The 24,396-nt window shown below is 36.3% G+C and overlaps 1 protein-coding gene across 1 annotated transcript; it reads left to right on the top strand.

Annotated features, from left to right (window-relative positions):
- The first annotated feature begins 15,715 nt into the window (after positions 1-15,715).
- On the top strand, positions 15,716-19,031 carry LOC114246322 (uncharacterized). Its single transcript, XM_028178806.2, has 2 exons — positions 15,716-15,786; positions 17,799-19,031. The coding sequence occupies exons 1-2, from the start codon at positions 15,727-15,729 to the stop codon at positions 18,696-18,698; spliced, it is 960 nt and encodes a 319-aa protein (XP_028034607.1). The 5' UTR covers positions 15,716-15,726; the 3' UTR covers positions 18,699-19,031.
- Positions 19,032-24,396: the final 5,365 nt, after the last annotated feature.

Here is a 24,396-nt window from a genome sequence, read left to right as displayed (position 1 = left end):
TTAATGGATGTTATTATACATATAAACTTTCCCTTTTAATCACTCTATCTATTAAAAAAAACCGCATCAAAATCCGTTGCGTAGTTTTAAAGATTTAAGCATACATAGGGACAAATATAGGGACAGAGAAAGCGACTTTGTTTTATACTATGTAGTGATGAGCAATAACAAGCCACGTCCGACTCTATCATACTTGTCGCAATCAATGACGTTAAGGATTTAGCAACATGGCGTGATGTAGTCCGTCGGAAAATACTCCCTGGAGGTTACGACCTTCAGCATCAGGCACATACGAAACAAAGAAAAGGAAAAAATGAAGGATTCGTTTAAAAAAAAAACATTAGTGGCAAAAGTTACGTATTAACTGTTTATTAATCTGTGGCAAAAGGCAAATTTACTTCCCCTTCGATGCGCTAAATAGCCTTTTCATGATTGTTCTGATTAATGACTGCTTTTAAAAATGCAAAAAAAGGTGCAAAGGTGGAAGCAAATCGATTTTACTATTCTTTGCTGTCCACCGCAAAGTCCATCGTAAATTAAAACCGTAAATTAACCGTGAACGTAAATTTCGTCCGACCTAAATTTTTAGAGCACTTTCCTAAAACTATAAAAAAAAGTTTTAAAGTTGGTTTTAATTGACCCGACAAGTATGCTTAAGTTTATGAATATAGTGTGTTATATATCTCAAAGGCTTGTTTAAAAGTACATATAAGTATGAACATAATATAATAATTACATAAAATAACACAAAACTCAGTAAGTACCTAACTGTTCTACTAGATACTATTAATTATCAATTGTTTTTTTTTTCTTATCTTATGTTATAGTCTTTATAATGATTAGAATTTTCAGCCAAATTACTATTTTACTTGTAGTAACTATATCATTCAGACATCAAATACTTTTTGGCTGCTAATGATGACACTACAATTAATTAATTTTAATAGGTAGGAGGATTAATTTTAATAGGTGGGAAGAATATTTTTGTATTTAATGTTCTCTATGGTACTGGTTTTCATTTATCGCTCTAAAACAACAAGACGAGCTCTCAGTCCTCCGAGTCTTAAGTCGTTACTGGAGTTCATAGACCTCAAAAAACGCCGCAATCCAACCCGAGGTATGAGGTGCAAAATCACATTTGTAATCTATAATGACTGTGCCCTTTTTCAAACCGATACGCACGCTTGCTTCGCGATAAAAATAGCCACAACGGTGGTACTCACCCGTTTGGACTCACAATATGTCCTACCCTCAATAAAATCTATCACGAAATTTCTAATATAATTTTAAAATGTCTTGTAGACAACAGACATGACTTTGTTTGTCAGTGAGGGCCAGATTTTTTTTTCCCAACGTTGGTACTCACCCGTGTAGACTCACAATGCGTCCTGCCCTCAATAAAAAAACCTATCACGAAATTTCTAATACCAGAGGTCCCGTAGTAGTCGAAATTCGACTATAATTAATTGGCATTGTAAGTTTGTACACTATTATGATTGTATTTTATACTTCTATAATCACAAATTTCGCCAAGATTACAGTATAAAAAATATTAAAAAAGACAAACAATATTAAAATTTATCAATTTGACAACAGACGTCAAGAACAAAAGTTTGACAATAAATAGTATGCATGCGTGTGTGCGTCAAATACATGATATGTAGTGTGCGTAATGTTTTCTTTATTGATTTAATGTATCTTTTATGCATTATTTAAAAAAAATATTAGTATTGTGCACTTCTTATCTATATTCTCTATAAATGTGGAAAATTTCATACTCCTCCGTTCGCGCAATTTTCGTAAAAAGGGATACAAAGTTTTTGCTTCACGTATTAATATATATATATAATATATAGATAATTTTAAAATGTCTCGTAGACAACAGACAAGACTTTATCACAGTGAGGGCCAAAAAAAAAAAAAAAACCATTAGTATGCAAATTGAACAAACTACGACCATTAGATAATAGTTTCCGACTATCGTTTCTATTTAATTCTATCTCCGTAATTTGCGCGATTCGTAACGTACACTTATTCTGTGAACGCGAACAATGCTTTACGTAACACGCAAATGTCAAACGACCTGAATGAGAAATAGGTAGATGTTCGTGTTATATTTTTGTACTGTCAGTGGATGTTAAATCGTTGGCTCAGTGTTGTGAGTCTGTTGTTTTCTTCCGCAGAACAATCATTAGTCATTTCCGGTTTTACTGACTGTTCACGCATCTGCTATGCTAAGGATGTCGATGCTTGGAATTATTGTATTGGTATTTTATTATTGGTGTTATTGTGTAAATTTTCGCCACCAATAGAACTATAGAACTGTGTGTGACGCAAGAAACGTGTGAGTTTGATTCAGGACATTGTTCCCTGACCCCACTATCCTAAAAACTGTACCATTGCTGAATCAAAAATACAGACGGATCTTTTAATTTCACTGAAGTCTCAAGTCCAGAAATATTAATAGCAATTTCAAGTGTGGAAAATCTATTGCCGCTACACTTACTGAATAGCCGCTTTGTCCAGCCAATCAAGTCCATCACCTCAACCAGAAATGGATCATAAGGTAGAATAACATTCACAAAACACTCCTCCTCGCGTCGTTTTCCTCATTACTGAGGGTCGTGACTCCCCCGCTGCATCAGTTTCTTCCGTACGATTTCCCCCCATCTGCTGCAATCCTTAGCTTCATGAAGGGCATTGTGGAAGTTGATGTTAGAGAAGATCGTGTTTGGTCTGACCATCTCGTGGGACTGCGTTCTCTGGGACGTTTGGGACCTTTCCTGTCACCATCAGCTGTTCTAGATTTTGACTCTGTTTACGAGCAATATGTCCGAAGAAATTCAACACCCTACGAAAGCATATAAGGCACGTAACACACACGAACAGAATTACAATGTTTGATAATCGATTCAAAACGAGCAATTAAAAATTACACATTAATTTAAGCCGCAGATAAAATAACCATAGTTACATAATAAGAACATAAACCTTCCGATGAACAGTGACCGAAGAAACAATACGATCGTCTATGAGTTTATTTTTAGAGTGCGGAAGTAATTTATTAGCATTACAAGTATGAATGGAAGTTATTGAAAGAGGCTAGACGTTGTACCCATATCGTAGTGTGACGTAAAATTAATGTACTGTAAAAATGATAATAATAATAGATTAACTGAGAACAGATCACGCACGGTCATCCGGTTCCAATTTAGTATACCCTGTGTTACGGGTATCATGGGATTCATGGGTAGCATATCTATATATTAATAAGTGAAGTAAAAACTTTGTACCCTTTTTACAAAAATTGCGCGGACTGAGGAGTATGAAATTTCCCGCACTTATAGAGAATATAGAGAATGAGTGCAGAATGTTAATACATTTTTAAATTATGCGAAAATAAATTAAATAAATTAAAAAAAAACATTACACACCACCATGCATTTGACACATACACACGCATGCATACTATTTGTTTATTGTTTATTGTCAAACTTTTCATATAGTCTGTGGTCAAATTGAGAATAGATTAAATATTGTTTGTATTTATATTTGTCTGAAGTATATCTTTGCGAAATCTGTGATTACAGAAGTATATCACAACAATAGAATCATAATAGTATACAAACTTATTATTTCAATTGATTATAGTTGCATTTCGACTACCAGGGGACTACTAGTATCTTTAAAAGAAAGAAAGATCCTCGAGTGGAGACTATGTATTGGCAAGCGCAGTTTGGTATGGCCACCTATCAGATGGACTGACGACCTGGTGAAAATCTCTTGGTCACGTTGGAAGCAGGTGTCAATGGATAGGCCGCAGTGGACATCAGTTGGAGATACCTAGAGATAGAGATGAATTATAGAGAGAGATGAGAGAAAGAGAGAGTAAGAGATTTTTACTGGTGGTAGGACCTCTTGTGTGATCGCACGGGTAGGTACCACCACCCCGCCTATTTCTGCCGTGAAGCAGTAATGCATTTCGGTTTGAAGGGCGGAGTAGCCGTTGTAACTATACTGAGACCTTACAACTTATATCTCAAGGTGGGTGGCGCATTTACGTTGTAGATGTCTATAGGCTCCAGTAACCACTTAACACCAGTTGGGCTGTGAGATCGTCCACCTATCGAAGCAATAAATAAAAAAAGAATATGTTTAAATATGTATAAGAGCAAACAAACCTATTCATAGCACAATTATTGCCCGATGTGGGAATCAAACTCGCGAAACTCGGCGCAACAGACACCGCCACTAACTACTACATCACCGAGTCAGTCCAATTGATTAAAGATTGTAAATTCACTCTGGTTTCATCGCCAGGACAGTTACGTTCACATCCTTTTATGCGCCTTGATTTTTTCTTTATATTACAGAACACATGAAAGACTAAAACATTCGCGTTCCTAAAAGATGCGGTTTTGTGAAATGACCTTTTGCCTATGATACAGAGAGCTATCTATATGCTATTGGAAGAATCATTATTGAACATATTTTGTTTAGTTTCATAATCCATTATTTCTAGCTACTATCAAAATATTTAAATGTTAACATTGCTGAGAATATCGACCGATTTCAATTACTACCTTCAATTACTACCAGTTCATAGATTTAAGAAAACTGTCAAGGAACGTTTGTGCAACAAGGCATATTATAAAGTTAAGGATTATCTACTATATAGATGGCACTACGTGGGAATGAGGCGCTTGCTCCTGGCCCTTTCCTTTTTCATTATTATTATTATTTTGTAATTGTATTACATGACTTGTTTTTTCGTTTATTGCAAATATTGTTACTTATTTTAAAAAAAAAAAATTATAGAAAAAAAATAACAAGAAAAAGGCCGCTGAGTTTGTTTTGCCGGTTCTTCTCAGGACTGTGGCTTTTTTTGGAACCCGTGGTAGAGTTAACATTGTTATTTATATTTTGACATTCAACAAGTGTGATATACTGACATCTAAGTTGAAATAAATGATTTTGAATTTGAATTTGAATTGGTATTAAGAAGCTCGCGTGAACTCGACTAATGTAAACGATTCGAAACGACGGAAATAGAAAATGAAAATAATAAAGACGATGTTAAACAGTAAAAGCTGTTTTAATCAATGAAGGTTAACCACTGGCTTCATTATGCTACGTTCAGCCACGATGATGAGAATTTCAAAAGTAACAATTGGAATTCAACTAGTACATTCGCCCTTGGCATACCATTCGTCTATTTATTTCCTCATTAAGACCAAATTTTATTCGGCTCATATCCTCAGAGCCATAACATAGAGAGCACGTGCCTTATAGGCCAAGTTCAAATAAATCTGGACGTCCACCAATAGTTTATGGTGCAGACGATTGTATTGAATTTGATGGCATAAGAAGCATGGTATTGTATGTATAAAATAAATAAGTAAATTTACGCCCTTGTCACAATTTATTACATATTTTGTGTAGAAGCACTAGATTTCAATATTTTGAATAGGATTTATCTTCTAGTAGCAGTGATGTAAATGACTTCTATCCAATCTATAATCGATTAAATTACCAGCAGTATGTGACAACAACGATTTTCAATAAAGGGACCTTCCTCTAATTAAATTCTCTTCTTCTCTTAATAAATAATCAGAGCCGTATAGGCCTTAAATTTTTTTTTCTTGCTTAGATGGGTTGTCGAGCTCACAGCTCACCTGGTGTTAAGTGGTTACTGGAGCCCATAGACATCCACAACGTAAATGCGCCACCCTGCTTCACGGCAGAAATAGGCAGGGTGGTGGTACCCACCCGCGCGGACTCACATTTAATTACATGACATAAATAAAAAGGTTCGTAGCTTCGAATCACCTTACCAAATCATTAGGTAGCAGCTAGCTTGGTGAACGCTGGTTTTAACACGCCTCATGTAACGAAATATTTTGCAACCCCGTGCGGCGAGTTCACGGAACAATACTGTTATCTGAATAATTTATATAAATACATTTCTATTGCAATCGACCTTGAGTTCTAGGCGTAGACGTGATATTTCAATGTCATTCATGTCGAAGCAGCTTAGGAGAAAGCGCGTAAATTTAAAATCGAGAATAAAATAGGGAGTTTTTTAGAAATGGAATTTGCTGTTCCCAAGCGTATAAAGTATGCCGAATCGATCGCGATATGAAGATCTCCATCGGTATCTCAAGTGGCTACGATTAGTCGAAGGATTTTGTCCTTTATATCCTTTATTAATTTAGACAGGTAGTTTAATTTTTAAAAGACCTTTTTTTAAATTCATTTCTTTCAGAGCTGAAGTTTGTAAACGTTATTACGGTTTCCAAAAAGAGTTAATACAGTTCTGAGAATCAAAGTAGTCAGGAAAAGGTCTGTTCACACTCAGTCAATGTATTCTAAATTAAAGTGTCACTACACACAATAGTTAAAAATGAATATCGTGTAAGTGTTTCTCGTTTTTACCATCGCACCGTACGCCACCTTGTAAGGCTTATCCATACTATCTGTAGCCACTGCGTTCATTCACAGTGCGTCTCCAGAGATCTTTTTTTGCCACGTACCATCCGGCTTTGGAATGAGTTCCCTTCCACGGTGTTTCCTGAGCGCTATGAAATACCCTTCTTCAAACTTGGCTTGTGGAGAGTACTTAAAGGTAGGTAGCGGGTTGGCTCTGTCCCTGGCATTGCTGAAGTCCATGGGCGACGGTAACCAATCACCATAAGGTGGGCCATATGCTCGTCTGCCTCCAAAGGCAATAATAATAAAATGACGTTACAATCAAATCAGTTACCAAAGAACAATCCGGTTGATGATTTTTTTCATGTATTTATTACGACGGACGAACTGCGACCTCTGACCCACCACGAGGCAATGCAATCCATCTATCGATAAGTTTACGTAACTATTTAACATATTAGATTGTTTTTTATAATATTTTTACAAAATAATAATAATGCGTTGATGATTCCGTACTTAAATATAGTGAAAACGATTATTTTTTTATTTCCCGAACAAATAGTAGGTATGTAGATTTGGCGATCGTAGTATGTTGATATGGCAATCAGAGAACCACAAACTTCTACTTTACCAATAAATGGGCGACATGTGCCGTTTTAGAAAGAAAAGAAAGATGACAGCGGACTGTGAGATAGGAAATTTATATTACAGATCATTAATTAAGTATTTTTACTTGAAATACCGACGCAATGAGAGATTTAGGTTGGTCACGTTTATCTCAAAATAATCTGTAGATAGTAGGATAGCTCTTTAGGATAGCTCTAGTATTCAAGAGACGTTTCAACTCTCAAATCTATTCCCCCAATATACTGACGAGGAACCCTAAATGCTTATGCAATGAATATTTTAATTGTCATAGCGCAATCATTTTTTTATTTATAATTAATAGCTGATTCGGCAGGATGCGTCATTAATGCAAAATTTTGTTTATTACACCATTTTAATTACATATAAACTGGCAATCGATAGATTATATTTCGCAAATATATTCGTTCCTGACGCATCTAATTACGCATAATAAAGAGTAAGATATATTATGTACATAATATATACAATTATAGTTTGTATTTCTTTCATCACGTTCGACCGATGGATGACAGTCTGCGGCTCACAAAAATATAGCACATATTTCGATATATAATATTATATGCTATAGATGTATAAATAAATATATCAAGTATTAATTTTTTTATGTATTTGATAATAAATTTATAAATATACATACCTGCTGTATAGAGCGGTGTTAACCCTGCTTGTTATACCGTTTTTAAACAAAAAAAAATTATGTGTGTCAATCTTGAATTGCGATTGGAGTTTACTTGTTAGTGCGATTCTTTTTGAATGCACAATAATATATTTATATATTTGTGGCATAGTATTCAAGTGGTGGATCAGAGGAGGACGACCCAAAATAATGACTGGGGACTGTGTTGGATTCACGGTTAAGCCAGACTTATAACTTTTTTATTGCCTGATTTATTACATTGTCTCTTTTTTGTTGTAGATGTGTAAATTTTTTATGTATTTTTTTATTGAAAACTATTAAAGATACTTGGAATTTCAACGTTTATTTTTATTTTTTATTGCTAAGAGAGGTGGACGAGCTCACGGCCCACCTGGTGTTGAGTGATTGCCAGAGCCCATAGACATCTACAACGTAAATGCCGCCACCCACCTCGAGACATGAGTTGTAAGTCACAGCTTTTTACAGAAAACGGCTGCCCTACCCTTCAAACCGAAAGGCATCACTGGCTTACGACAGAAATAGGCATTGTGGTGGTATCTAAGCACAAGACGTCCTAATACCCGAAAAGCTTAGCTTCGCATGGCATTATCAGCGTCCACGGGCTTAATTATAAAACGACCCACCCCTTTTTTTAACCTAACTCGCCATTGAATGAATGAATGAATGAATGATGAATGAATTATTTATTTTATTTCAGACAACAATAAGTCCACATGTGTACATAGTATCATTGAAACATACTTAAAATTAACAAAACCAATCCAATAAAAAAGATACATTTATTAAAAGTAATTATCAGTTGAATACATTTCAAATATTCCATTCAACTGATACTTACTTCGAACCAACCATTATTATTATTATTATAAGTTAGTCCGCAAGTGAACCATGGTACAATGGTTTAAGTACTGACAGTCATAACGGTCTGTTAATGCCTTCAGGATGCTGTTAAAAAAAGTGGAGATATTTTCATCAGAAACAAGTAACAATAATATGTTTATGATTATATATAGGTACGTATTAAAAACATCGAAATTTTATTGAGGTCGTACTCACTTTTGATTAATATAATAATTTTATTGCGAGTTCAACTTAGCGAGATTGATCGAAGGTCACGTCATAAAGTCACCCGTAATTACGCAAATTATAATTTTGAATTTTATTACACGATGTTATTCCTTCACCGTGGAAGTCAATCGTGATGATTTGTTAAGTACGTATTTCATTAGAAAAATTGGTACCCACCCGCCTGCGGGTTTCGAACACCGGTACTATCACATCGCTCGATACCGGGCATCTGATCGGTTAGGCCACGACGATTTCAAAATATATCCTAAGACTGTATAAAAATTAACAAAAATTACCATCGGGGACATGTATGTTGATATTATGATTATGATCTGTTAGTTAGAAACAGATCTGCATTATTAAGCGTTGGCCAAGAATGTGATCAGCATTGTCGTTACGTTTAACATGCTTTTATGATCAACTAACCACATCAACAAAACAACTTCCACCTAATATACAGTGCAGTGCACCCGAAGTTGTAAGTGACTATAGTACAATTACACGCGAGCTACATAGCACATGTGATGGAAAATGGAAAGTTAATAAGCCTCTTGGAGCTTTGTATCTATATTACATTTAGATTTTGTATTTTATTTTTTCTATCTATCTTTTTTCTATCTTTGTATCTATATTGTATTTAAAGCAAGACATAAGCGTGTACGTGGTAAAAGCTGTGGTATTTTCCACATTCGGTAGGCCATGGTTTGGCTGTGCCTCTGGCATTGCTGAAGTCCATGGGCGACGGTAACCACTCAACAACAGGTGGGCCGTAGGGTTGTCTGCCTACAAGGGCAATAAAAAAAAACATGCACTCTATATGAGCAACTATACACTGCCGAGTAAAATATTTAAAAAAATATATTTTTACTATATACTTTTATACTAATATATAAATCTACAGTGGTTTTTACGGATGTTCCGTTATAACTACTGAACCATGCATCCGATTGACTTGAAACTTGGTATCCATATACAAATTATATGTACTTAATGGATAGGTTAATATTTATATGAGTGTTGGATTCGCTATGGCAGTTGCTGGGGCGTTAATGATGAGAATCTTTGTGGGGGTGAGAAATAATAATGTTAATTTTAAATGGCCAGCGAAGCGGACCGGTACAGCTAGTAATAATATATTTTTGCCCCTATATTTTCACTCACGAACAAATGAAGAAAATATTAATTGAATTATCATTTACTAAATAAAGTTGTTTCTCTTTGAGTTCAATGTAATAGGTTTTAAAAGGCATATGATCCGAGGAATCAACGGTAGAGCGCGAATGTGTTGTCGCTTTTAATTGCAGTTTGACCAAATCTGAACTTGCGAAAACGGTTTTACTACCTTCAGAGACAAACGTGTTTGCGGCCTATCTGATTATGAGTGGTCATTGTCGCTCATAAACATAAGTATTAACCCTTGATTGCCATGTAGGTCACCGGCACCTTACGCGGCGCACTGAAGTAACTATGATTTTTTTTACGCTTATTTGGTTGGACGAGCTCACGGCCCACCTGGTGTTAAGTGGTTACTGGAGCCCAAGACACCTACAATGTAAATGCCGCCACCCACCATGAGATATGAGTTCTAAGGTCTCAGTATAGTTACAACGGCTGCCCAACCCTTCAAACCGAAACGCATTACTGCTTCGCGGGAGAAATAGGCAAGATGGTGGTACCTACCCGTGCGGAATTACAAGACGTCCTACCAGCAGTAATTACGTAAATTATAATTTTGCGGGTTTGATTTTTAGTACACAATTTTTTTAACTTTGCCTTCTTTTGTTTTTAATGTATGTTTCAGCCTTTTAGGTTTCTTAGAAATAGATTCATTCTCAGTATCTTCGTATTCGTCTATCCCAGAGTCTAATAGATACTCCGACGACTTAGTAATAGAAATTGACATAATTAAGGCAGGCAGGGCACCAGTGACCTATACGTCAGTCAAAGGGTTAAGCTAGGAGAACATGTCAAGGCTATGGGTGGAGGACTTTTTTTTATCGTCTTTGTAGGCAGACGATCATACGGCCCACCTGATGGTAAGTGGTCACCGTCGCTCATGGACCTCAGAAAAGCCAGGGGCAGAGCCAAGCCGCTGCCTATCATTAAGTACTCTCCACAAGCCTCGTTTGAAGAAGGACATGTCATAGCGCTCAGAAACATGAGAGATGCCATGAGATTTTTATGTACCTCCGTAGATCTAGAGCTTTCGTGAATTAAAGTTAGGTTTATTCCTGTTCAACTTAATTAGAGTCCTCCTCAGCTTGTGTGACAACAAAATTCTATTAAGAAACAGTAAAATTTCTTAACAAAAAGACATAATCGAACTGATATTAATTTAATAACATAATTTTGTTATTGTTACCAAATTGAACATAAATTTTAACATCGATTTTCATTTTAATGTTCTAATGTGCGTGGGCATGACGGAGGCGTCCAAAGAAAAGGTGTTTGATAAAATTGTTTCAAAATGATATTAGGTAATTATGAAGGTCACTTGTTATTTAGTTGTTATGTAATATCAAAGCATTAGAACATTAACCCAAATGTACTTATGTATTTTAGCTGGTAACGTGTCAATGAACACGAGGCCTTTTTTTTAGATTTAGTTTTATTTATCATTTAAGAAACTGACAGTACAATTATTATTATCTTACGTATTATACATCCATATAGTTTATTAAAAAAAAGTAATAAAAAAAAACAAACAAAATTCCACCATTAATACAACGCGTGAGTGGATAGTAAATAAAAATAAATAAAATTCTTAAAAAAATTATTACAAACCGGTAAATTTACAAATATAATCTAATAATAACTACACACGACTACAGTTACTCTTTATTTTTGCAAATAATCCGCCGATGACTGCTTAGACAGGACATGCGAATTCTGATTAGATAACAAGGTGGCGTAGTTGTTAATTAGATATCGATCTCAAATAACTATGCACCCGTCGTGGAATATGTGTGTAATGAGAATATGTGCTTTACATAGTTAATGCAGTTGGAAAGGTGCATTGTGATTTGACGCGGTAGGTGCCATGATTTTGCACGTTTCTACCGCAGAGCATAGATATCTTTGGACGGTAGGGCAGCCATTATTCCGGGGGGTATTCCCTACACGGGGAGGGCAGTACACCTGCTTACTTATCTAAGCAAAAAACAATAAACACAATATTAAAGTGAGATCAAACGTGTTTTTCTCTTATCTTTGTTTTTGTTGCTTAGATGCGTAGACGAGTTCACAGCCCACCTGGTGTTAAATGGTTACTGGAGCCCATAGACGTCTACAACGTAAACGCGCCACCCACCCGGAGATATGAGTTCTAAGATCTCAGTATAGTTACAACGCTGCCCCGCCCTTCAAACCGAAACGCATTACTGCTTCACGGCAGAAATAGGCGGGGTGGTGGTACCTACCCGTGCGGACTCACAAGAGGTAAAAACCACCACCACCAGTAAAAATATCTACATTGATCACGTCTAATAACTATCAGTAATGGTGGCCCAAAACGTCGTAACGGTTATTCAATAACCAGCGAAACTGGATAATATGGAAGTTAAGAAACTAATGAATCTCGCGTGTAACGTACCTACGAGTTACGATAATTATAAACAATTTTGTAACGTTTTACACTGATATCGCTATAAGTTTATTTATAACTTTCTATATTTTTAATTTCGATGTTTTACATGGTAGCCTTAATTAGTGCTGAGTCCGCGACTTCACACGCGCAAGTCGAATTTTATTAACATTTACTGGTGGTAGGACCTCTTGTGAGTCCGCACGGGTAGGTACCACCGCCCTGCCTATTTCTGCCGTGAAGCAGTAATGCGTTTCGGTTTGAAGGGTGGGGCAGCCGATGTAACTATACTGAGATCTTAGAACTTATATCTCAAGGTGGATGGCGCATTTAGGTTGTAGATGTCTATGGGCTCCAGTAATCACTTAACACCAGGTGGGCTGTGAGATCGTCCACACATCTAAGCAATAAAAAATAAAAAATAATTTTGTAAGTAATTTAAGAATCGGAGCAGAGTTCATCCATATTACCTGGAGCCACTGCGGTCATCCACGGTGCGTTTCCAGAGGTATTTTTTGCCACGTACCATCCGGCTATGGAATGAGCTCCCCTCAACGGTGTTTCGCGAGCGCTATGACATCTCCTTCTTCAAAAGAGGCTTGTGGAAAGTACAAAGCGGTAGGCAGCGGCTTAGCTCTACCCCTGGCATTGCTGAAGTGCATGGGCGATGGTAACCACTCACCATCAGGTGGGCCGTACGCTCGCCTGCCTACAAAGGCAATAAAAAAAAAACGGCACTGCAAACCCGAGTTCCTATTACGTCGTCAAAACGATACCCGTGTTCCCTCTTCATTCATTGCGGAGTTTAAACGCTAATGCACAATTGGGGCCTATAAAATCAAAGGCAGCTAAACGTCTGTAGTAAAATGGATTAACTATGGCGCCATCTCGTTTAGATAGTTGGACATGCTTTAGTATTTTCATGTTATAAGGAATGCAGCTAAATCTCTAGCAAATTCAGTTCAAAAATTTTATTTCTACTCTGTCCTCAAATATAAACGATGTTTTATCATTTAAAATTCAGATTATTAGTAATATTCTCATTTTTTATAAATCTGCTTTAAAATAAAGAATATCGTAGTTACCCGAACAAAGTTACGAGTTTCAGTTTCTCAAAACCGGAAGTGTTGTTAACATTGGCCCTAGCTTGAGCAATACTTCGATGGACCAGGAGGATCTGTAATGACGTGTTTAGGGCCGATTTTTGTAGTTTACCTGAATATTTGACAGAATTGGATTTTTTTATTATTATTTTTATTGCTTAGGTTGGTGGACGAGCTCACAGCCCACCTGGTGTTAAGTGGTTACTAGAGCCCATGGACATCTACAACGTAAATGCGCCACCCACCTTGAGATATAAGTTCTAAGATCTCAGTATAGTTACAACAGCTGCTCCACCCTTCAAACCGAAACGCATTACTGCTTCACGGCAGAAATAGGCAGGGCGGTGGTACCTACCCGCGCGGACTCACAAGAGGTCATACCACCAGTAAGAAGTAAGATTTAGCTGCCTTTGATTTTATAGGCCTCAATTAAACGTTTTACGATTAAAATTTACTATCACGATTTTAAATGATCCGTTGTCGGGACGTACGTACACCAAGACTGAAAAACCGCGATATTTCATAACAGGCAATGTACAAACTCTACAAGGTCATTAACCTTCAGTGACACAAAGCTGTATTTCATCTGCGGGTATATCAAACAACAGTTTTACAGAATATGAGCTTTTTAAAGCGACTAGGACTAAATGAAATATTTTGACGCAGTATTCATGGTTTATCCGGTATTATTTATCCTGAGATAAGTCGTCGTGGCCTGAAGGGTATCTTTTTTTTAATGCTTATATAGGTAGACGAGCTCACCGCCCACCTGGTGTTAAGTGGTTACTGGAGCCCATAGACATCTACAACGTAAATGCGCCACCCACCTTGAGGTATAGGTTCTAAGGTCTCAAGTATAGTTACAACGGCTGTCCTACCCTTCAAACCGAAACGCTTCAAGGCAGATACCTATATTGATGTCAATATTAGCCTGCTTTCATAAAGGATTTTACTTACTGCATATGCACTAAAACATCTACTGTGTAGGAATAATGTCGTGTGACAAACTAATCAAATCGACAAAAGCATTAAAATTGCATAAATATTCACAGTCTATTGTGCATTAGCACTAGTAAATATTATTATTTTGCCTATTTGGAGGGCTAGATGGGTCGTTATACTATACGATAAAGACACAGTTTACCTCGTGTTTCATGGTCTATATCACATAATTACACCTATCTCGGCTTTAGAACATTGTAAAGCACAAATTAAATCACACAATTATTATGCACGACGACATGTGTTATATTGTGAAAGAAATTACATTGAACAACACAGATTATTGAAAAACAATTGCGGGTCCCTAATGGACGCGAATGGTTCGCAGAAGCAATAACTTGCGCCGCCGTAATCGCATTGAAACCTGTTAAATCGAGCGCTATAAAAAAACGTTAAATTATTACCCATAAACAAAACCACCATAAAGAGGGTTGTCCAAAATTGGATAATTTTAAAAACGCTGTGATTATGACATGCCAATGAATTCGAGTCGAACACAAAACGATTTTCACCCAACAAGTTAATGTTCATACACAATTTACGAATTGGGTTTTTTTGTTTTGTTTTATGTTGCCAACTTTTGGAATAACCAATATTCAGTTCTTTGAATATAGGGAAAATTGAGAAAACTACTAATAAATATCGTTTTATTTTAAAGGAAGAAATATCTATAAATCCTTTTATTTTATAACCTATCCTAACTGAGACAAACTTAATGCTTTTAGTCAATTCAAGTACACATTAATTACGAATCTCGACAAATTCATGAATTAAAAACCTATCATGTTCGCATTTGTCATTAACGAAGAAAAGTAGTAATGAATCTCCCTGTTTCTTGTTCCTAGCCTAATAAGTAAGACGACCGGTATAATTATTCGACTATACGGTAGTTAAATCGGGTGAAAACTACACTTTTCTTAACGAAGAAATAATTCTTCATAACTAGAAAATATTTTGCGTAAGCCACAAAGTTACTATTCTAATGAAATTTAGATATCATATCTCGGTTCGGCCAATTAGTATGTTAGATATGTGATATTGTTTTCCTACAACAACAAAAATATCTTTGGAAATCGAAAAACCTAAAAAAAAATCGCCTCGTCATCATTCGAATGCACATTAGAGGATTGACGTCCATCGCATCCCTACTATAAGGATGTTGTTTTGAGCGTGCTTTTCCGCGCGCCCATCCTAGCGATCGTAGTAGGGGCAGAGTAATAAATACAAGACGCGCGATGGTCACCGTCAGTGCAGATAGTCACCACCGCTTCAAAATGAGGGTGCTCACTGCTACGGTGGGTTCAGTGATGTGATGTGATAGTGGTACTTTAAATTTGGCGTTAAAAAAATAGTGTCGAAATTAGCGGTTTTTTTAACCAAATATCGAACCCTAAAAGCACAGTGCTAAAATATAAATAAACCGTACTAAAATTAAAATAAATAAAAAAAACGTATAAATCTCTGACTGTCCGTATGTCATCGCGTAATTTTCAAATTTAAACACTAATCCGTTAATTAATAATAAAAAATATATGAGATACTATTTTATAAATGAACTGAAATTTATTGGACACTGAACATAAATTGTAATTTTGTTAAAAGATTTCAATGAAGTTAAAATTCCGAGATCCATAAATGCATCCATATACATACGTTATACCAACGAATACTTTCGCGAAGTGACCACAACTAATAAATACGTAAAGCTTCGACTCAATCAGAAAAGCGCCAACGCGCATTACTCGAACAAACAAATAGAATTCACAGACATAATATAAACCTGTCATAAAGTTCAAGAAACACAAAATATCTAATTTTCGTGTAAATTTTAATAAAAATAGTTTAATTTCATTCTATCACTTAAATAAACGTTTCAGATTGGCCGTGAGTGAAAAAAGCGTGCTAGTTAAACTATTTGTGTTTGAATAAACACGAAAGTTCTGTTAAAATAATTTCGAATTTTAATTACGCCACATAAAAAAATCCAAATGGTATTCAGATAAATAAAAAATTCTTAAAGACGAAACTAAAAAAAAAAAATAGATTATCTTCGTGACCACAAAAAATGCAAAATATTCGAATCGTCCGAAATTGTTAACTAGTTCTAATAAACACCAGATTGAACAGTAACGGTTATTGTACTTTTGCGATATGCGAAAACTTCAAACACAGATATGCTATTCATAAATTAATGCGCTATCAAAATTGACGTTCAAATTTAGCAGATTTTAAGTTTCGTAAATTCACTGGTATTTTCTTGTTTATTGTTAACTTTCTATTTACGTTGTACGTAATTGAGATTGGAAGGCTCTCGCGGAGCACTGGCATCACACGTGCTTCTCGTACGAGAGATCTTATTTTCGATACTGACTGTGTACTATGCTTACAGAATTTATAACGTTGTTTTTTTTTGTCTGTCTGGAATTGATAGAACATGCATAAAACTTTTTATATTGGCAGCAGACTAGTGGTGGTTTATTTTATATCAAACGGCCTCTGTAACTATAGAGATAATGACGGAATATAATTTTCGGCAATAATAGTGATATCGGACATGCTTAGTTGTTACGTAAATTGACTAATAAGTCGTGTCAACTGGGTGTAAGCTATGTCGTACTCTCTGTGCAAACATTAAGATCCTTAATCAGCAAACAAAAAAAAGTATTCATTTTAAAATTTAAAAATATAAAAAAATATATATAAAAAATATAAATCTAGTAGTATAACCACTAATATGTCTTTAAATTTAAAATTTTGAAGTAAATTTTTATTGTTAAAATATTATATGCATTCAAAACCTATAATTAAACAAAGAATCAAATTCGTTTATTTCGCTCAACAATATTTTGTTCCGCAGCTAAATGACGGCTAGCATTAAATAATTTATCAAAGTCAATGGTCGTTTTCGACTAGCTAACAATACAGCTAACAATACAGCTTTCGCTGCAATAAGTACTATGGCGTAATCGGAATGACTTTTTGACAAACGTCTATAAAAATAATAAAATTAAAAGACTAGGCTATTCTTTGAAAATCATTTCGCGGCTATCACTCGGCACGTTTGGCTTAATAATGAAATATCATCGAAGAATACTCATTGAAATTCAAAACACGTTTTTATTTTGTGTCACTTATCACTTTGCAGTTACAACGTAACGTAATGACGAATTAATTAACTATATAACTATCGTAATTGTTACGTGCACTGTACGCGAACGAGTATTTCCGAATCATTATATTAAGAAAATCTAACTAGGTATGCTACAACCTCAGACTTTTAAACTAATTGCCATGTCTTTTTTGACAGATTTGGGTGGTGTTGGCCATCGCGGCATCGGTAGCCGTACCGATCCAGGACGTGTCAAGCGACACCGAGTTAACAAGGGAAAAACGTTCTCCTGGAGGATGGCACTCGCCACCGCCGGAAGGTGTTTGGAAGAAGAAACTCGTCTGGAAGGAAGAGTGGAAGCAGATCTGGAAAACCGAAAAAAAACTCGCCTGGAAATCTGAGTGGAAGAAAGAAAAAGTACCCGCCTGGAAAACTGAACAGGTACAACAGTGGAAAGAAGAACAAGTGCCAGCCTGGAAGGTAGTACAGAAACCTATTTGGAAAGAAGTGCAAGTGCCGGTGTGGAAAGAAGTTCAAGTGCCTGATTGGAAGAAAGTCTGGAAACCGGTATGGAAAGAAATACAAGTTCCGGTAACGAAAGACATTCAGGTGCCAGAATGGAAACAGAACTTTATACCTGCTTGGGTCAAAGAGGGTGTGCCCGGTGAGAAATATCTAGGCAAAGATGATCACGGCTGGGAATATACCAGTCACGATCTATGGAGAAAAAAAATGATCTGGAAACCGGTATGGAAGAAAGTTTGGAAGACCGTGCAGAAGCAAGAGTGGGTCACCGAGAAGAAATTGGAATGGAAAGAAGAATGGAAACAAATCTGGAAAACTGAAAAGAAACAGGCTTGGGTAACCGAGAAAAAACAGGAATGGGTAGACGAGAAGGTGCAAATTTGGAAAACCGTTAAGAAAGAAGTCTGGGTGCCGGTACAGAAGAAAATATGGGTTGAGAAATGGAAGCAAATTCAAGTACCGATCTGGAAGACCATAGAAGTGCCCGCATGGAAAAAGGTATGGAAGCCGGTTTGGGAGAAGGTTTGGGTACCGATTCATCATGAACACCACGAACATCACGGATGGGATTGAGTTAGCAGGATCCACATTGCTTGTATATATAGTTAATACATCATAGTCATATGTTTAATACAGGATATTCTGGAGAGTGGTTATTTAGGTAAGTTTAGATGGATTTTCTTTTGGGCGTACGCGAAGGTGAATATTTTTCTGGCTATTAGCGAGTGTACATAATTTTCTATTGCTGTAGCGAAATATGTTTGGCTTTTCGTACGCCTTAGAAGTGATCTATCAAACCGTTTTAGTTCTTTCCGGCTCAATTTTTTCGTCCTCAAATCATTATTGATAACTGTCATAGTTAACGTGTATGATTTGATGATTTGACCAGTAGTGTGTTCAAAATTCTTTGGATAAAAAAAAAAATAGTTTTCAGGGTAACATTTTTGTTTTAGAAAATGTCACTGAAATTGACAATCGACAGGTTTTTTTTGGAGTCAGACAGAGGCTATTCTGGTTTTCGTTATAGTCACAAAGCAGTGTCATAAGGTCTAATGTGCGATTTTGTTGCAAAAAAAAACTAACTTTATTTATTTAAATAAAGTCTAATTTTACCAACTAATCTTTCATTGGATCTTGTGGCTAGGACAAAATATTAATAAGATATTTTTGTTTCGTTGTGTTGTTATCTATTTAAGATTATTTACTGACAAAATGTTCGATACAAGCATTAGTTATTCTCAGCAACGATTTTTTTTTTCAAAACAAAGATTAAAATCAGATACTCACTTCTAGCAAACTTCTACAAATTTTTTTTATTGACCCAATAATTTAAATTCTTATTCCAAAAAAAATATAGTTCTTATTAAATAGGCCCTGTAATGTTAACGTTTTCAAAACATAATTATTAAAATATATTCGTCCTGTGAAAACTTAATTGACAGAGTCATCGTCGTGAGCTTAATTCGTCGCCTCCAAACTTCACCGTGCTTTTGGAGGCTTAGGGCAAAATATGTTCTCCTTCAAGCATCTTTAGGGTACGCAAAGAAAGCTTGCTTTAAATTCAAAGTCAACAGGCTGGCCGATTTAAGCGCTGCCTTATTCATTCGTCGCGTATGTAAAATAGCAGCTTCAAAGCTCGTTATATGCTAAATATTCAAAACATTTGTCAGTAGAAAATCGAACAATAGAAGAATCGAGTTACCAAAAAAAAGAGTCAAAAGTAACATTCTTGTTTCACTGTTGTGGTTGTTAATTTATGATGAGGCTCAAGTCGTGTTCGACGCGACCAAAGTGCCGGGTTCGATACCCAGGCGGTGCAAGAGTACAACTATTATAGATTTTTTGTTATTATATTTTTTTTATTTTTAGTTATTAGCAATATACGAAGTTAATACTATAAGGAGTTTTATTTCGTTTCCTTGATTTACGCAAAAAGTCTCTTCAGAACGATTCATACGAGGTCTTATTTACTAATTACTCATTTTAATTTAATAATTAATACATTTATGTTTTTATAGCACTAGCAGAATTTTTTTTGCATACACTCTTGGCTTTTATTAAGAAGATGGGTAGATGAGCTTACATCCTGTTTGGTGTTAAGCGGTTACTGAAGCCGATACATATTACCACGTAAATGCCGCCACTCACCTCTAGACATGAACTAGAAGCTAGACTAGATCTAGAAGTCTGAATTGTGTTGTATGGCAATGAGTTATTGACAGCACACGTCATTACGGATCCTCTCGATCCATTAACGGTGCTTTTAGGTACCTCTAGCACTGGTCACCGTCCTCGCCAAAACCGTCGTTAGCGACGAAGGGCTCGGCGAGTAAATTAACCCATAGACACAGCCCACTGAGTTTCTCGCCGGATTCGCGTCGCGTTTCACATCCTGTGGTAGATTCTGCGAGGCACTGCTCTTGCTAGGGCCAGTGTTAGCAAAACCTCCGGTTTGAGCCCCGAGAGCTCACCTACACGCTAGGGCAACACTGTTATAGCCTGTCAAGGCTATCAGCATAGGTAGGAAAAAAACTGACAGCATCCATACCAACCCGTGTAGGCTTATAGGCCTTACTATCAGTAATTACGGAAATCATTACAGAATAAATATAAAAATAGTATTAAAATCTATTGTTTAGCAACGCTCAATGAATACTCTTCTAGTTCCGAAGTCAAGATCTTTCATCCATACAACCCTGATATAATAGTTGAACTATAATTTAACAATAAATGGAGAAATTAAAACTAATAAGCAAGTTTTTCTCAGCTACTTGATATGTAGACAACACGGGAAGTGAAAGTTGGACTGAAAGTTCGTAGGTCAGTCTGGTGCATCTAAGCTCGATTGTGTAACATAATTGCGGAAACACTGTACACTCGCATATGTAAGCACGTTTTAGTGAACTCTCAATGCAGAGTTACAAATTGTGTTGACAGCGAACTGTTACGTTTTTAATTTGTGAACAGTACCGCATAAAGCCGAACGAGTTTCAACCTTAAGCCATTCCGATAAGATTGAAGCTTCGATTAGAAAACAATACGTTAGTGACGTTTTAACAGAAAAAAGAAACTCAGTCAGCTTAATTGGTACTGTAGTCTAACCGTTGTTACCGGAAAAACATAGTGTCAACACAAATTTCACCTCCCTACTTATGATATAAGGTACCAAAATTCTCCAACTATAACCAAGAACAAGACCTGGCTGTATGGACTAAAGTCCTTCGCCTTTCTCATTAGGGATAAATTAATATCATCATCATCATTAAGATATAAGCTCGAGAATGTAGTATCGGCTATCTAGCTCTTCCGACCGGAGCTAGCTCTGGTTGCCTTAAAACCAGAACTAGGCGTGCCTGTCCTGACAGTGGTGATAAATTTAGCGGCATACAGAACCTACCAACCGTACTCATTGCAAAAAATATGGATAAAAAATAGATAGAATTTACAGGAAGACTCAAGGAAGTTTCATAGGAAAACAAGGATAACACTACTATGGTCGAATCCTATATTCATGTACACAATTGTTAATTAGTAATCATCATAAATTAAGCGATAATGAATTTATTATACACATATATAGGTATTTTTGCTGATATCATTATAGCTTCGTAGGTCAAGCTGACAATCGGTGAGAAACAAAAGTACTGGAGTGGTGACCACATACCGGACGTCGTAGCGATGGCAGATAGCCAACGAGGCGGATCGGTGACCTGGTCAAAGTGGTTGATAGGGGTTGGATGCGAAAGGCAAGAGACCAAAAAGAATGGGGTGCATTCGAAGAGACCTACACTCAACATTGGGTGGACACGGGTTGAAGAAGAGAGAAGAGGGTCAAACCATTAGTTTGGAGGGCTGATAGATAACACTTGGATATCGAATGGCGACTGTAACGTCGTCGACTTATCTACGCAGCAGTAAAGACATCATGTGAATGACCCTGTCTATTACTGCAAAGACGTTATTCCTTTCGGTTTAAAGATTATCCACAAACGCAATACTTTAACGTCTTGTAGAGACGCAATGGTTTTGGACGCAATGGTTTTGGTAAGCCCTTGTCTGCATTCTCGAACTTACAGCCATTTGATGAAGAGGTATTTAAACAATCATTATGTAACCAAAATACTTAACATACTCCATAATAGCTTGGATGGGTACGATTCAATCATCGTTAACAATCGTTTGGGCGGTGCCAAATTGACTGGGTGCGACCGACATGTCAGCTGCAAAGCTTTCTAAGCATATGTACGTGTACTTTACAACTTAATCTTAAGCTTATATTTAGCCAAAAAAGTTTAAAACTAAAAGTTTTAGAGCTTTATACCCCCGCAGCATACCAGCTGTATCTTTTACAGAATTTCTGTAGATAAAACGGTTGTCTCGAAGAGAAAGCTTTTAACGATAAGACCACCCATTGTACAATAATACCTCCTTGTTGTTTTCGAATTTTAATAATGTTTTGGTATGAAATAAAATATATTCTCTCTCTCCCTTTCTCTATTCATAAGTGGTTATAGTCATGGCCAGAGGTTGTTTATTTTCTATCAATTCTGAAAAGGCTTTTTTATGCTTCCTCTAATGTATAATTTATATGACTATGAATAAAAATCCACTCAATTATTCCACAAATCAGGCGAGTATTTGTCAAATAATTACATTAATTCTTAATGAGATTTTATTACATCATTTAATAGGTAATTCATTCAAATCGCGCAACACGCTCCTTCACTATTGAATGGACAATAAAAAAAGCTTTTGTGAATTACTCTCCATTTTATTATATAAAAGAGGTGATTGATTCTGAATTTTTTCTTCTATGAGAAGTGCTCTCTGTAACAAGACAAAATTGCGGTTAGTCCATGATGATGAGGATTCAGGAATATTGTAACTGTAATGGAAACTAAAGATCATGCAAAGGTATTTAAGCTACACATCTATGTGTGTGGGAGAATCATGAGAATATTATTGACATCTATCTACATTAGCAGTTTTACTAAGCATAAAAAGAAATAGGTAAATATATAGATAATGAACAACGTGAATTAGCATAAACTAAACGTCGAGGACATCGCCAGTAATGATAAGTCGCAACTTTTTCATACAAAGTTTAGCTACAACGAAAGAATGGTTTCCTGATTTAAAACTACACAGTGTTTTTAGACTGATGATCGTCAACTTTATTGCAATGCACCTAGAACACGATTATCGCTTCTAGATTTTTTTTTATTGCTATGATGTGTGGACGTGTTCACAGCCCACCGGGTGTTAAGTGGTTACTGGAGCCCATAGACATCTACAACGTAAATGAGCCAAACACCTTGAGATATAAGTTCTAAGGTCTCAAGTATAGTTACGACGGCTGCCCTACCCTTCAAACCGAAACGCATTACTGCTTCACGGCAGAAATAGGTGGGGCGGTGGTACCTACCCGTACTCACTAGAGGTCCAACCACCAGTAATTACGCAAATTATAATTTTGCGGGTTTGGTTTTTATTACACGATGCTATTCCTTCACCGTGGAAGTCAATCGTGAACATTTGTTAAGTACGTATTTCATTAGAAAAATTGGTACCCGCTTGTGGGATTCGAACACCGTTGCATCGCTAGTTACGAATGCGCCGAACATCTTATCTTTTAGGCCACGACGACTTCCCAATATAGCCAGTTCATTTCTTTTTGTAATAAAAAATGCAGCTATGTATAAGAACTAACGGTCATTGGAGCCGACGGGGTCTTAAGTGGAGACTGGCCACCCGCAAATGTAACGCGGGATGGTCTCGGCTACGTGGTGGAAAACCTTGGAAGGGCGGCCTCGACAAATGGATGAGGAGTGCCGAAGACCGGCCTCAGTGGTGTATGTTGGGAGAGGTCTATGTCCAGCTGTGGACGACTGTGGGCTGATGATGATGATAGATTACATATCTAATAGGATTGGTATTTAGAATCACAGCAGAGGCTTAAAATGTAGCTTAGTAGAGCTGAGCACGTAATATCCATAAGTTTTATGTCCACACTTCGGTCGTTCTCTTGTTTCTAGAATCTTCTTAAATTTTGACCGAAAGATGCCAATAAACAAAACTTCTTTGAGCAAAAAATCCGCGATATTAATCTAAGATCGAGATAAAGCTGAAACAATAGTGTTCGTGCGTTTCCTGCCTTCCACACAATTCGAATTACGTACATATTAAAAATGCAATTAAAGTTTTTTTTTTCTTAACAATTTAAGATACTTCCCTTCTGTCAAGGATGATGGTAGATGTTAATAGTTTTAGC

Source organism: Bombyx mandarina, chromosome 01 (assembly GCF_030267445.1).
Source record: "Bombyx mandarina strain Sakado chromosome 01, ASM3026744v2".
NCBI lineage: Eukaryota > Metazoa > Arthropoda > Insecta > Lepidoptera > Bombycidae > Bombyx > Bombyx mandarina.
Note: the sequence above shows the minus strand (reverse complement) of the source record. Positions and strands in the feature narration are given on the sequence as shown.